At 44.8% G+C, this 15,793-nt stretch overlaps 1 protein-coding gene across 2 annotated transcripts in view; it reads left to right on the top strand.

The window, feature by feature from the left end:
* Positions 1-15,793, top strand: part of oxct1a (3-oxoacid CoA transferase 1a) — a 43,355-nt gene that overhangs the window by 26,770 nt on the left and 792 nt on the right. For both annotated transcript variants that reach the window (XM_030358867.1, XM_030358868.1), the window contains 3 exons: positions 7,842-7,931; positions 9,383-9,463; positions 14,698-14,799. In XM_030358867.1, the coding sequence (XP_030214727.1) occupies positions 7,842-7,931; positions 9,383-9,463; positions 14,698-14,799 (273 nt within the window). The remainder of the gene's footprint in view (positions 1-7,841; positions 7,932-9,382; positions 9,464-14,697; positions 14,800-15,793) is intronic.

The raw sequence follows: 15,793 nt of genomic DNA on the forward strand, positions 1-15,793 counted from the left end.
ACCAAAGTGGCCGGGAGATGAGTCGAAGAACAATTAGAGCACACAATCAATATTGGATAAACTAAACACATTGAACAACCAAGATACTAAAAAATATGTCCGGAAAGACTGCAGAGTAGCTATGCGACTTCAAATGGTCAGTAGCTTCTAGTTACTTACTTATTAGTTTTGATGTTATTACTGCATAAAAAATATTAAATAATGATTACAAGGCCATTATTTGACAGTTAAGTACTTAAGGTAATTTTTTTGGTTAATTCATGTACCCTTATGGTAAAGTGTTTCTAAAAAAGCTTCATACATGTTTCTATGATTGCCTTTCTATGTTAAATCCTTTTTAAAGCATGAAGTACCCATCCCCCCCCACTTCACTTTGTAAGGATGAGTACTTAGGATGAAATCTGAGCAATTTTGTGAAGCGGTTTGGAGCTGTTATCATCTCCCTGCGATTATATCTATTATGAGAGACACCTTTTTAATCTGTAAAATGCAGATAAACCTTTTTCCAGTCGATTGCCTTCTAATGCTTTTACCGGTGATGCTGCCAATCCACTAATGCTGGAACGTCTGCAGAAAACAATGGGAGCTAACGAAGAATCTGGAGTCTGTGTCCTGTGTTTTTGTCTAATGGGGAGGTTTTAGCAGTTGCGTGTCACATTCCACAGCTTCATAAGAGGGTTGGGAACAGTTTGATTGATTTTTAGCCAGCATTGAACAAAAGAGCAACCTTGTGTTACTCTAGGTCTACTGGCTCTGTGCTAACCTGTTTATTTTGGTGCTTAAATGCCCCAAGTTTCAGTTTGTTTTTATTAAAGCCTTTGTCATGGCACCTACCCAGGCTTATGGTCCCACGTTCCCGCAACGCAATGACCATGCAGACGCTTCGACGCAGTCGTGAACGTTTATGGTTCTGCGTCGGGTTTTACTAAGTGGACCAATCACAGTCCTTGCTGCTGCGTCACCTCGCCGGAAGGTTACGGTTTTTGGGAGGTGCACGTCTGCATGCAGGGTCCGCAAGGATGTAAGGGGTCCGTAACCCCCTCGCGTTGCGTGAACGTGGAACCATAAAGAGCCCTTTACTCTTAGCCATGCTGTGCTTTTTTTCCGTTGCCATTGAGCATAAAAGTACTTATGCATCCAGTACATATACTTGTATATTGTCACTAGCAATTGCAATATTGGTTGAAATAATCGCAATTCCATTATTTCCCCGAATCGTTCAGCCCTAGTGGCGACAGACGGCATGAAAGACTGGGCGCCGCCTTTAACGCCATCGCCAACATGAATTAACTCAGAGGCGCTCAAACAGCAATATGTTTTAGATGTTATTACAACCCTTCAAGTCTTAACAGTAAATTCTTTTCTGAATGTACCAGTAGTCCTCGCGGCAAGCCAAAATTGATTCGTAGAATGTTGTCTTTTTACTGCCCGAGTGGCAAAATCTAGCAGCCAAGCCTTTTTTTAAATATTTAACCCTGCATTTTCTACCTGAACCATGAACATTAAAATGGATTCAACAGCTACTTCACAAAATAATCAAACTATGTATTTTGTTTTGGTTTTGATTGAGATCTCCAGCGGCAGAAAGTACATATTATACCCTTTACATTTTTGTTGAGGTACATTACTTATTTGTATGGTGAATATGACCATATTGAACCACCTAAATAATATTTCTTTTAAATTTCGCATCAGCAAGCAATAAAGTAGCCTAGTCTTAGCCACAGAATTGTTTTATTTTTCTGAACAACATTCAATAGTAATTCACATGAACCATTAACACGATTGTCATTTTAAGAATTTAACCTCATTATTTTCTAAACTACAATCTAATTTTATCCCTCTGGCCTGCTTTCCAAATCTTCCATTGCATGTGTGTGCTTTTGGTTTTCCAGTTTAAAACATCCCCCACTCCTCCACACACCCACACACACCCACAAACACACACACACTGAAACCCTTTGCTCTTTTGTGTCGTACAGAACACTGGAGTAGCTAGTCGCGGTGTGTACGACACGTTCAGTTAATTGTCGGGCTTATGAAACACGTTTGGGGGGAATGACATTCTTTAGGATTCAAGACGACAGCGTGTCGCTGCCATTAAGCAGTAATGCACGAGGAGCTCGTTGAGCAGACCAAGGCGGCTGGTATTCTTGTCAATGGAGCAGAAGCTAATTTGGTATTTGGAAGAACTATTTTTTAATAGGAATTCTTCCTCTTATTCTGACCTAGAAACACTCATAGTTTTTGCCCTGACAGCGCAAACGTTTCTCGAATTTGTCCAACATATTTGACCTACAAATTGGTGTCCAAGAATGTTGGTACCGTTTCGTCCATAGGGTGCGCTGTAACTCCTGGTCAAAGTTGAAGCCCCACCGCCCTGCCGCCCCGATGGAGAAACAGTTATGAAACTTGGTGCCCAGGCCTTTTTCAATTTGCATGCTGACTGTTTTTGCCTCTCTGACCAATAAGGGACACGTGGATTTTGTTTTACACTGTGAAAACTGCAAAAATCTTTTCCTCAGCAACCAAGTGCGAATAACGTACAATGTATTTATATATACTGTGTGTGTGTGTGTGTGTGTGTGTGTGTGTGTGTGTGTGTGTGTGTGTGTGTGTGTGTGTGTGTGTTCAACCAATCACATTCCACTTGTGTACAAGCCAGGCCCAGAGACTAGGTACCCTCATAGAGGCCAACCCCCTTAAGAAGTGGGCCAAGCTTTTGGTCAAAAGCTCATCAAATCTGGCCACAGTGTCAATTTTAATAAACGCTAAGCTAAGCACTAACGCTCAAAACCGCACATAATAGGCATTTGCTTTTGACCCATGACTCAAATTCCCTCGAAAAGGCTTATGGACACTTCACTCATTGCCCTGAGTGACGTGCCCCCGCAAACGGCATGAAAAGAGAGGTTGCTGGGGCGGGCGGTGACTGTGGGCTGTGAACTCCTATCGAGACGGTGTGCAGTTTTAATTCATTTGGACATTTTTATATGTGGCAAAATTACCCTCACTCTCTCTCTCACTTTCATTCCCAGATATTGATACGATGCAGAGAAGATGGTTTCTAATTATAATTTCTACCTTTGTCGTGTCCCCGGCGGGATTTGCCACCACTAATCGTATTGGTCGTGATTTGATTCAGGTGTTTGTTTGTCGGAGGCCTACGTAATGTAATCGGTCATAAGTCGGCTAAGAGTGTGCTTGTTTACACTCAGACTGGCAGCAGCCACCAGATAGTACTCCACCTGATGAGAGCAAATACAGGCTTAGTCACCGCAGGTCAATGTGTCTCTGAATAGGCCTCTCCACGCACAGACACAACCAAGCTTGCAGCCTCTTACCCCACACACGCCGTTTTTCAGAAGCATCGCGGCCAGACCCCCAAATTATTAAGCACTTAGAATTTTCTAATCAAGTCACACAGCTCTCGACATGGCTGTTACCTAACCGCAAGTGACTATAATGCTACCTGGGTAAACATCATTTTGCGGTGTGACCGTTGGCTGCCTCTGCCCCTAAATTGCCTGAAATCACAATATTAGTAATGACATTAATCTCTGGCTAAAGGGAGGTCTGCTTGACTCTTGTTTTTTTTGTTGTGGAGATGAGCAATGCATTGTAACCACCTTCCCCAGCAGACGCGTCCACATGAGGGGACATGGGGACACGAGGTCCAGTTACGCTAAACGCAACGCCAATTGTGTTTCTCGCAGGCCTGTCTCCACGCCTGGGGTGCTTTTCATTAGTTGTCACGGTAACGAAGGCTCTTGGCAGTATGTAGCCGTGTTATTAAATGGAAAGAGTATCTTGTTTCAGACTGCCAAGGCACACGAGAGGAAGAGAAACATTCAGAAGGGAACCCTTCGATTCGTAGAGTGGATTATAAAAATAAAATATTTGGTTGAGGATGTTTACTGCTGGGGACACACAACAAGCATATTGTTGTCATGGTGATGCAAAAAAAAAGCATCTTAAGTGTTGTGGTCTTCAGGAGTATATATCCATCATGTTTTCATTTGATGTGCATCTTCCAAAGTGGCTGCATGCCGTGGGAAAATGCAGCAGGCATTTAGCAGTCAAAATATATGTGTTGCATGTCCTAAATTATTGCATGCACTCACACAAGTGCCGCAGTATATATTTCTTTGTCCTTGGCATGTATGTGTGTGTCTGTTTGTGTGGCTTAAGCAGGATGGATATTTGATGTTATTATTGGTAGCTGAGTATCTTGGTGAATGGTACTTGGTTTGTCGGAGGCTTTCTACCCTCACAGACTGGGGCAGGTGTCAGCCCAAAAAGTCTGCCAGGCAAGGATAGCAGGGCTTATTTTAGCGCGTCTATTACACAACACACACACCCACCTGAAATATTCTATCTATATCGTTGGGCCAAAACACTGTCCCTTCTCTAACACATTTTTTCCTTTCCTTTTTTTTCTTTTTTCATATTACATGCCATTTCATTACTATTGTCGGCAATTGCTTTCTGCAGTGGGCATGGAATTAATTAGGATTCAAGTAACGTCAAAGAGAGAGTTCAATTGTCCTGCTAGAGTAAAATGGATGTTTTCTTCAAGAAAACACAATGGAAGTTATTGTTACAGTTAGATCTAATAATACAAATTGTATTAGTATTATTATTACAATGTAATTATTATTACAATAATAATGTCTCAGTCAATCATGGAAATGGGAAAGCGGTTGCAGGTTTGGGTAAAATACTGATGATGTTATTTCCCCTTTCTGTAGATGAACATGATTTATGTTAATCCTGAGTGGCCCCCAGGATTTTGAATGGGTACGCCAACGTTTGTTATGTGTGCTTGGGGTAATTTCAAGCATTTTGGCGGTCTTGATTTACAGATTAAAATACCTTTTTATAGATTATTTTCCCGAGCGGGGATGTGACCATTCAATGAGGGAGGAAATCCAAATTCAACAATGAAAAGGAGAAAGAAATTCTGAAATTGCGAGGGCAAGGTTAATGTCAACAAAGCTGTGTTATTGAAATGACAAAAATACTTTTGTGGGCAGCGAACTCTTTGAACAAGTTCCCTGGGTACGATTGTAATGCTTCCTCTAGATGTGATCCCCTTAACTGCAGGGCAGAATACGTTAAAAAGGTCTCCAATGTGACGTGTAGAGGCAGTGGAGACACATTTTTAGATGGCTAATTCTCAGGTGAGCCAGTGAATAGTAGCCTAGCAACCATGCCTGTTTTTTGGTCAGACAAAACAAGTCTATTCGGTGACCAATCATGGTTTGAAGCTAGATTGGATTTGACGAAATTCCCTTAGTGTGCGTGATGGAATATGTTATTGGATAATCCCCATTCCCTTGCTCTCGCCAGCCTCTCGTAGTTGGATGGCACAAACAATGCGCTCCTCTGCCCTTGCTGCAGCGCGCAGCATGGCAATTAAAGACTGGCCTGATTATCAGACAGCAAAGCCGCATATTATATGGGGTTGTGCATAGTCTGTTTCACATTTTCACTGGTCAGGGACGAGCTTCGACGGATGACCTCTAACCTTGTGGCCTCAGTGGGCTTCTGTTACGAGCTGGATGTTGCCTGTTGGCAGTGGTGGTCTAGGTTGTGGTCGCGTCACAAATACTGCACTTTAAATGGCCCTGTAATGTGCAGGGTATGGTTGTTTCGCCCTTGGATACCATGACTATGGTGATATGTACAGTGTATGCATATAAAGGAAAACTAACTGAAAGGCTTTTAGATGCCCCCGTATTCACACACCGCAGGATGTGAGGAAGACCCACTCGGTCACACATCTGAGCCACTGTCGAGATTTGTTAAGAAAATGATGGAACAATAGCCGTTTATCAACCGTCTGATGGCTTTAGTCCAGCCTTGAAATATAGGCCACAATTTTATATTTATTTCCAGTGCCACACTTTTTCACAGCTGGCCTATTTCCTTTACCCTGGTTTAAATGTTAGCATTTACCATTTTGTTTACTTTACTAGTCCGCTGACGAACGCCCGCCCCCCTCGCCTAATGCAGCTGTAAATTAAAGTACCAGCTGCTCTCGGGTCACATGCTGTTCCCCCCCCACCCCCCTACCCTCTCCGCCCTGGGGGGGCAACACAGACACACCTCCGTGCTGTTTGAGCGCCTCTGAGTTAATTCATGTTGGCGATGGCGTTAAAGGCGGCGCCCAGGCTTTCATTTGCCGATTCGGGGAAATAATGGAATTGCGATTATTTCAACCAATATTGCAATTGCTGCTAATCTAATTAGTGAATAATACAGAACATAAGGAACTTTAAAACGAAATATCGCATACTAAACAAGCAATAAATCATTACAGTATGACCAACACAACATTGGAAGCATTCAACGTATAAACTGCTCTTTCTTTTGAGTCGGGCCGATATGTTGAGAAGAATTGAAGCATGAATTGAAATTATAACATCTTTATTGAACCATTGAATTTTAAAATAAAAATAAATAAGATATTATAATTGTTTTAATCGCATCCTTTGCGATTTGAAAGTCACGTTCTATTACATTGAGATGTCGGTTTGAATTTGATTAATGGTTCAGCCCTAGTCGCCACGCAGGCCCGGCCTCGCCCATCCCCTGTATTTCCTTGGAGTCCTTAAGTTATTTTTTGGCTCACCGGACCATCGTGTATCAAAATATTGAAGCGAGCAACCTTCAACACTGTCTGGGCATGTCCACAGAAAGCCGGGAAGGTGTGAAGATGGCCACTTAACATAAGTGTTATACAGGGAAAGACCCCGTTAAGGTTTATCTTAAAAAGAAAATCGATACAGGGTTTGGTGAGCTCTAGCCATCGACAACGTGTGTGTGTGTGTGTGTGTGTGTGTGTGTGTGTGTGTGTGTGTGTGTGTGCGTGTGCGTGTGCGCCCGGGGGGGAGGGCGGGCTGTAATTTGCCAAAAGCAGAACCCACGCCCCCCTATATAGCTAGTACAATTACGATAAAAACTTGTAAAAACCTCTTTTTCATCTTCCTCTGCCATATCCCTCCCATAAGGTCGACCCCCTTTTTTCTTTTTTTTTAAAAGATACGTCTTTTATAGAATCTTAATATACTCCCTTCATCTCTCCATGTTGGTATCTGGTTCCCCCAGCTGCTCCCCCTCAGGGTGGGCCCAGTATGCACCGTGTTGTACCCAGCTTAGCCCTGCGTATCCTGCAGTGGTGAGGCAGATCGTGGGCAGCCTCTTCCCCTGATGGATGAGTGAAAGGGATTTTAATGCGGTTACGCCGTCCTCCGCCCCGCGGCTATATCTGTATGCCCCGGCGTTGTCATTGGGAGGCCCCCTATGCTTATTGGCCCAGAGTCAACGCGTTCATGCGGTTCGCCGTTTGACGATGAGTGTTTTTAGTATGACATTTGCACGCCGATCTTGACGCGTGTTTTTGGATGTCATTTTTGGACTGGTTTCTAATGGGTAGAATTGATGTATAAACCCTGGAGTTATCGGTAGGAAAACAGTCTTTTTCTGTTTTTATTGTTATGGTTTGTGCGTTTGTATTGCCGTTGTATGGTACCTCAGCATGCTGACGGCTAATTAAAAATGCATTTTCTCCTAGTTGAAGCAACAACAGATATCCTCGTCTGAGGCTTGGCACAAACAAACCTTTCTCCCCGGCTCTCGTGTTGAAGGAGCATGTCGTTCTCAGCGTTCTCAAGCGCTGCGGCGTCAAGTTTAACAAAGCTTGCACTTAAAATGTCGCTGTAACATCCGTCCCTCACAAACCCTTTTTTTTTTTTTTTAAAGATGAAACCAATGTCAAAACAATACTAAAATGAACCAATTACCCTGCTTATAATCCTACTGTCCTCCCCTTCCAGGGTAAGATGGTGAAGGGAATGGGAGGAGCCATGGATCTGGTCGCCAGCGCTGGAACGAAGGTGGTGGTCACCATGGAGCACTCCGCAAAGGTCTGTGTGTGTGTGTGTGTGTGTGTGTGTGTGTGTGTGTGTGTGTGTGTGTGTGTGTGTGTGTGTGTGTGTGTGTGTGTGTGTGTGTGTGTGTGTGTGTGTGTGTGTGTGTGTGTGTGTGTGCGTGCGTGCGTTGTCTGTGTGTGTGTGTGTGTGTGCGTTGTCTGTGTGTGTATCTGTGTCTGCATGATTGGCACTATATGTGTTTGTGTGTCTGTATGAGTGGGACTGCGTGTGTGTGTGTCTGTTTGGGTGGGACAGTGTGTGTTTGTCTGTGTGGGCGGGTGGCTTTTTTTTTTGGATTGTACGCGTGTGTCTGTCTATGTGCCTACCTTCCCTCGTGTATTTCATCGTTCAGTATGCATCCCTCGAAGCGCCTTGCACGCCTGCCCGTCCAGTGACTCACACTGCTATGGCTCCGTCTCGCTGGACTCATGATTGCGTTAAAGAGGGCACATCTCCCAAGAGGCATAAGCCCCGCCCCCACCAGCGCATTCATCTCCCTATAGCTCGTTCCCATAACGATTAGGTGTATGCAGCCCCGGTAACACCGATCCTCCCAATGAGACTCCCCCACTCCTAATCCACCACAGCCCGCCCCCCTGGCCTTCCTCCGCTCGTCCCGGGACAAGGTGTACCGCCTCATCGGTGTATCGCCTTTAGCCGAGTTAATCCCAGGCCCCTAGGATTGGAGAGAGAGAGAGAGAGAGAGAGAGAGAGAGAGAGAGAGAGAGAGAGAGAGAGAGAGAGAGAGAGAGAGAGAGAGAGAGAGAGAGAGAGAGAGAGAGAGAGAGAGAGAGAGAGAGAGAGAGAGAGAGAGAGAGAGAGAGAGAGAGAGAGAGATCGAGATCCAGCTGCAGCCGTTCACGCTCAGGATGTCTCCCAGGATGGTGTGAGCGAGCGAAAGGGGGGGCAATGTGATGTTTGACATTCACAGGAGCGTTATGCTCACTGCTGCGCCGATTTCCTTGTGACAATATGAGCATGGCGCACAGCCCGGACGCATGCCAGATGGGGAAACAGGTGGGCACGCTGTTTGTGTGTGTGTGGAAGGTTTAAAGGAGCTATTAGGCCAACTGTATGCATTTATTGCAAGAACGAAAGGGGCTACTTCTATCCCTTTTTATCCCGACCATATCTAATTCAGTTTCATGCACGCTGCAAATATCGCCCATTTAATGATGTGATCGTTCACATTTTAGTCTTGATATGCGGTATGAAACCCGCTTTCCTCCAGAGATATCTAACATGCCTGTCATGTCGCTATTCTATAAAATATTCAGTGCTTGGATTCTTATCAAACAAGACCAACGTTATAATCACACATGTTTGACAAAGATCTCAGATACCACTAGCCTATTTCCGCCTGGCATCAAGTTATCTCTAAGCTATAGCTAAACCTGTCGCCCTCATATGCGGCCTCTTCTCATTCATTCTTTTTTTCTTTAAAGGGTGGAAAGCACAAGATCATGGAAAAATGCAACCTGCCGCTGACCGGAAAGCAGTGTGTGGATCGCATCATCACAGAGAAGGTCAGTGCTTAGCTGCCGGATAACGTCTGAGTAGCATGGGAACGCAGCCAACTCTTTTCTCACACAAAATACATTTCCGAGAGCCGAGCTTTAATTTGTTACAGTAGGGAAGGAGAAATCTGTTTCCACCAACCAACGCTCTAATGAAGCGAGAAGCCGAGCTCTTACTCATTGGTGATGATGTGCGGATATCCTGTTTTATTAATGTGATTCCAAACCAAAACCAAACTACTCCGTAAATGCGTAAATTGGGTTTTCAGACATGCAGGCTGATAGTTTTCAGTATGTTTTATTTCACTTCCATTGTGAAACAGGGTAATCAAATGATTCCCAGGACAATATTAGCAGGGGGAAGTCATTCCCTGTTGTCTCTTTATAAACGTTTGACTTCTTTGTCTGAATAGTTCATTTGTTAATACTCAGACACTTCTATTCATCCAGCTCATTCAGTATTTCTTTAACACACACACACACACACACACACCCACACACACACACACACACACACACACACACACACACACACACACACACACACACACACACACACACACACACACTACCCAGCTCCAGGTTAGTGATAGATGGCTTTTAGGCAGCAAAGCAACATGGGGAGATGGAAATTACATTTATTCGTTTATCCTTAATCCTATCAGCCGAGTCTTGCAAGGGGTTTGAGGGTAGCTATTGATTTTTATTTGTTTCAATGGTCGATGGCTTGGCCGCTAGTCGTAAGAGGGTGTATCGTAAAGACATTTTCTACATGTCCATGGCGCTATTAATGCTGCATACGCTAGATCAACATGTCTATTTCATTTATGTTACCCTAAAGAGCTGCTTGAATGCAAACCTACAAGATGTTTACAATGTACTAGACAATGTTCCTTGTAAATGTTGGTCATCTGTCATTTTATCTTTGGCCAAGGGAAAGGCAGTGGGACCCTGGTTGACTTGCATGTATTCGGATTCATCCTCTACAAGTGTATCGTACAGTAATACTATGTTATTAGAGTCAAATATAACTCTGGTAGCAGAATACTTGTATGCGTTTGTGCTTCTGTGTCAATGTTAGGTTAATGTGTGTGTTTGTATGTACGGTATGTGTTGCTTACTTGCTTTTTGGCAGTTACTGGACTCAATACAAATCTCTCTGGTAATTTGCCATTGATGCATGACCCCGGCACCATCGAACAACACCCACAAGACTCATTTAGGGGCGGATATATCGATTTTCTGTGGATATCCAACGTCAAACCAGTTGGGAATAACCATTTTTCCCCAAGCCAACAAAACCTAATGACCTCCTCGCCTAGAGCAGCTCAGAGGACCAGGCTTCATAAACATTGTGTTCGTTAAGAGGCCGTGTTTGTTTTCGTGCAGGCACTTTCTCCCGAGAACGAGCCGTTGTTGTTATTTGTAGAGTTTAGTCTTTTGATCACAATGCCCTTCTGAACTCCCAGCGACTTGGCTGAGGAGGGGGGCTGCTTCAATGAGTGTGTCTCAACAGAGCGTCTCTGTACCGTCTGCCTTGTTGTCCTCGAGGGCTTCTGTGGAAGGGGGGGGGGGTCGTGGGAGGGGTGTCTTCCGAGGACACACAGGCGAGCAGCATCCAACTCTCTCTCATCAGCATCTCTGCTGCATTGGACTGAATGGAGCTGGCCTTGACTTGGAAAGGGATAGATTTATTAATAATTGGATGTTAGTAATGTTGGTAGGAGGTTGGCGGAAGAATGGATAGATGGATAGATCCATAAAACTGTATAAATCACCCGGGGGGGTTAAATCAGGTGTACAGAGCCAGGAAGTAAGCCAAAATAGAGATAGGACACAAGATGGTTCCAAAATAAATGGAACCATCAGATGAGCCTGTAGCTGAAGGTGCTCCACATCTGCCAGAACGCATCGTAGCGGAGTATTGGTTGTCGACAATGGCCCTCCTGCTGTCCCTCACCCTCCTCTCCTCCTCTCTTGCTCTAGTCCAGAAAAAGGGCCAGACTTATTTCCCAGCTTGTTGATCTTATGCAGCTCCCTTAGCCTTCTTGCCCCCCCCCCCCTCCCAGCACGCCACAGCAATGGACAGTGTGCTGGCTACCAGTGTGACTGGCAGTACACCTGCAGCAGCCCGGGGTACACATCAAAGGACCTGAGCCTTCTCTGGAACAGCCTGCTCTGTCCCTTCACATAGTTGTGTGAGAGGAGAGTTGAATGGGCAGGCGAGGGAACAGAAGCTAATGCAGGAGGAGGATGAGGAGGAAATGGAAGCCCACAGAGAATAGAGAGTGCTGGAGGAAGGAGGTGTAGATCAGCATGTAAAGTGGCCTGAGGGGATGTTCCAGGAGCCGGTCTTGGAACCTACTGATTGTGTGTGTGCTGCATTGGAAGGGCTGTATATGTCCCCGGTGTCCCGGGGTCACTCAGTCCTGCGGACCACCCTATAGAAGCTGTAGCTGTCAGAAATGCTTGTCGTCAAGCCGATGTGCTCTCTATAAATTTGATTTGTACACGCTTTCCTGTGCCGATTCTTCTCCCCGGCTGGCTGTGGTCGTGATTGCACAACATCATTTTGGTAAACAAGAGGAATCTTGTCAACATTAAAGCACGTTGTATATAAGTCTTCTCCGTCTGTCACTCCTCTGGCACTCCGTCTTTCCTCTGCCCCCCTTCTCTCTTGAACACGTAACCGTCTACTTTCTGAATGACCTGGTTTCCTTCTAATTGTTTTCTTCTCTTTCTGTTTCTTTAGAACAATTTATATTCTAATAATTGACATGAATAAATTACACAGCGGTGCTCTTTGAGGGAGATATACACGCTGAAACACATTGACTGTGTCCAATTCATCTTAAAGCATCATATGTCCATTCAAGGGGCGTATTTTCGGATACTTGCAATAATTTTGCTCAATTGCTATGGGCAATTTGTCTTTCAGCCTCAAGGTGTTAAGTCTGTAGATTTCATCGTAGAGAATCACATCGTTTCCTTGTCTTTCCTCGTGGCTGCGTTGAGAACCACAACCATGTGTTGCGGGACACGACACAAGCCAACATGGCAAAGCAACGCAAAGGAGGCTTTGCTAATCTTCATTGTCACATATTTGAGGAATTGTTCATTTCTTTCTTCTTTTCATTCGGTTGCCTAGCCTCCAGCGATAGGTCTTGTGTTCTATATTTTTTTATAATGTGCAGGAGATTCACATTCACGGAAGTGAAGACTACCTGGAAGTCTTGAAAGCACTCTTGGAATGCCATAGTGCTCATCTAGAAATTTCCATTATCCTCCCCATATTTTTCCTTCTTGAAACTGACAACCTCAGCCTTGGCGCTTTATAATAATTTCATTACTGAACTTATTATTGAAATTCACTTCACTCGCCAGCCAGTCTTTCACAGACCACTCCTTCATCAAAACATGCACCATGCAGGAGTAGTATTCCAGGAAAGATGTGGTGCCATGCTTTAGAGAGGAAGATATATTTGTGCCATAACTTATAAGTAGCTGAAAGTGGAAAAAAAAATTGTAGCATTCGTATACAGCAGGAAACATGTTTCTATTCTACTGAATGTCTAAAATGGTATATGGGGTTTTGTTTAGTAGCTTGGATGTTTGAGTTCCAACCCAAAGGTTCTCGGCCAAATCCCCAGAGTCCTCAGCCTAACTGTAAGCCTCCTTGACCAAGATGCCTAACCCTTACATGCTACTTCTTTGTATTCACCCTAAGACAAGTCGTCTGAGCGTAAATAGTCAATGACTTGAGATTTGAGACACCAAAACACAACTGAGAAAATCAGATCACTGGATTTCCACTTGCTAAAACGGGAAACCGGTATCCGCCCTAAAAGTTCTGTTCCTTTTATTGTGTCAAACCGCATCTAGATTAGGGGCCGTCCCTAATCCTAGCCTAGTACTACATGCATCTCGACGTGGAATATGAAGACCGCTCTTCTCGCGGTGACACCCTGATACAAAACAATATCAGCTGTCACACCCTCGGCATCTCCATGCGTCGCAGCCGCAGTTCTTCCCTCGAAATCTCCCGCGCCACGCCACTCACACGTCCACACTATCAGTAGTCCCCCGTCCCCCCCTGTCTCGCTCAATCTGCGTGGCGAGATTTGAGTGAGATGTCTGCCTCCTGTGCTGCCACCGGGGTGTGTGTGTGTGTGTGTTTGTGTGTGTGCGGGCGTGTGAATGCGCGTGCGCCCATGTCTAATGACCTCAGTGTGCTTCTGACGGGCCTTGCTCGGGACAGTGGTGTGGACGGGCCCGTCACTTTGTCCATCAGGGAGGGATCTGGCGAAGGGGGAGCAGTTACGCTGTAATTGGGGGGGGCAGGGGCGAAAACGTGGCCCCCGGGACCATGGTTTAGTTGAGGGAGGACGGTAGCTATCTGAGGATATCCAAAAGGGGGGGAAATGAATGCACTGTTTATGGGGAACTTTGTCTTCAAATTATACAGTGAGGGCTGGGCGATGTAGTGTAACGTCATAAACAGTGCGGCAGACGCTATCTTACCAGCGTCAGTGTTTCCTCTTTAAAACTCTGGAAAACAAAGAAATCCCAGGCGGTAGCACTTCATACATGATTGTGATATAATGTGCAAAGTTATGTATGCCACTCGACTATCAAATGTGGCTTTCCTTACAATTATTAAAAAACGTACTGTGAGTTTATGAGTTGTAGGTTTTCTACGTCTTCCCCCCCAGGTTAGTCACCATTTCCACATAAGAGACTAATACCTAGTCTTGTTTAACTTGACTTATTGTAACACCTTGCCTGGTCTGGAAATGAGATTATGTACCAAGATGCTGAATGGCCGTGCTCTCCATGCTATTGTTCTGGATCAACTCAGAGTCTGAAAGGCCTGATGAAAAGCAGGGACTTCTAGTTCTAGTATGTCTGGATGGGGAGCGTGGATATTGGTGGTTGGCGCTGCGGCAAAACGGTTCTCTCCATAAGCCGCGGTGGCGTAATATTGACAGATGAAGGTCTAAATGCTGTTGAGTTGATTAAATGCCTGCTGTTGCTGTTGGTTAGGCTTTATGTTGTATTGACATCAAATGTCAAACAGCAAATCATATTGAGGAGCAAACTACAAAAATAGTGCTCGCCTCCTCTTCCTCAGGACTATCTATTTATTTCCTGGTTGTTTTACCTCTATTGATGTGTGTGTGTCTCTCTCTCTCTCTCTCCCTCTCCCTCTCGCCATCTCTCACTCGGGGCGTGGATACTGCCAGGCGGTGTTTGACGTGGATAAGGAGACGGGCCTGACGCTGGTGGAGGTGTGGGAGGGGCTGACTCCAGAAGACATCCAGGCGTGCACGGGCACCCATTTTAAGGTAAGCCCCGTCATACCCTCCACAGAGGGCACTGCGGACAGCCGCAGGACCAGACAGAAATATCTCTGGTTCGGCCTCTGTGGGGCTATTGAGAAAACCCAGGCATTGTGGTATTAAAACACTAAAACAATGTTAGTATTAGGGTTGCCGCGGTGTGGACATTTTCACACCGAGTAATACGCTCGTGTCAACACCGGTATTACCGGTATAAACGGTATTAACTTTGAAACTAGGTCAACCGCCATCTTCTCCGTCAACTCACCTCTCACACTCGGTGACAGCGGCTGGCAGCGCGCCAATTCCCGGCGTCTTATAATGTTCTATATATAATAGTATAATAGAATTTTATATATCATAATATCACGGCCAAAAGCTCTGTGCGCCTCGGGATTGGCCGTAGTGCGGGGAGCTCACGTAGGGATTGGGCTTCGCGGGGTTTGCCAATTCTCTTCCGCACAGAGCACAACTGCGGCCTATTCTACACATTTTAATTTTCTTAATTATAATTATATTATTCATTTTTACTGAATTATTTCTTTAGTACTGAAAAAAAAAAAAAAAAACTCGGTGTTGCCGGCAACGCAGAGTAATCGGTGTTGGCCTCAACACCGGTAACATCGGTAATAACGTATACCGCGGCAACCCTAGTTAGTATTGTAATATAAGATGACATACGACTTGGACTGATGGCGGTCTGGGATGCACATTTCCCTTCATTTTAGGATGAATAAAGTAGGAAATTAATAATTTCAGTCTTGCAATTTCCTTGTGCCTCGAATCTCTTGAACGCTGCATGATAGCAGAATGATGACATCCTCCGATCTTAATAGTTTGTTCCAGCTGAGTGGAATGAATAATGAATGTGTCTATCTGCTCACTACATCTCCAATGTTCAACACTTATTCACACATCTGGGAAGCAGAGTGGATGTTGAGGTTAAGGTCAAACTTGAGGTCAAACTATGATTTTTTGGTTCTCCAAACATGCAAACATT

This window comes from Gadus morhua, chromosome 6 (genome assembly GCF_902167405.1).
Source record: "Gadus morhua chromosome 6, gadMor3.0, whole genome shotgun sequence".
Classification (NCBI taxonomy): domain Eukaryota; kingdom Metazoa; phylum Chordata; class Actinopteri; order Gadiformes; family Gadidae; genus Gadus; species Gadus morhua.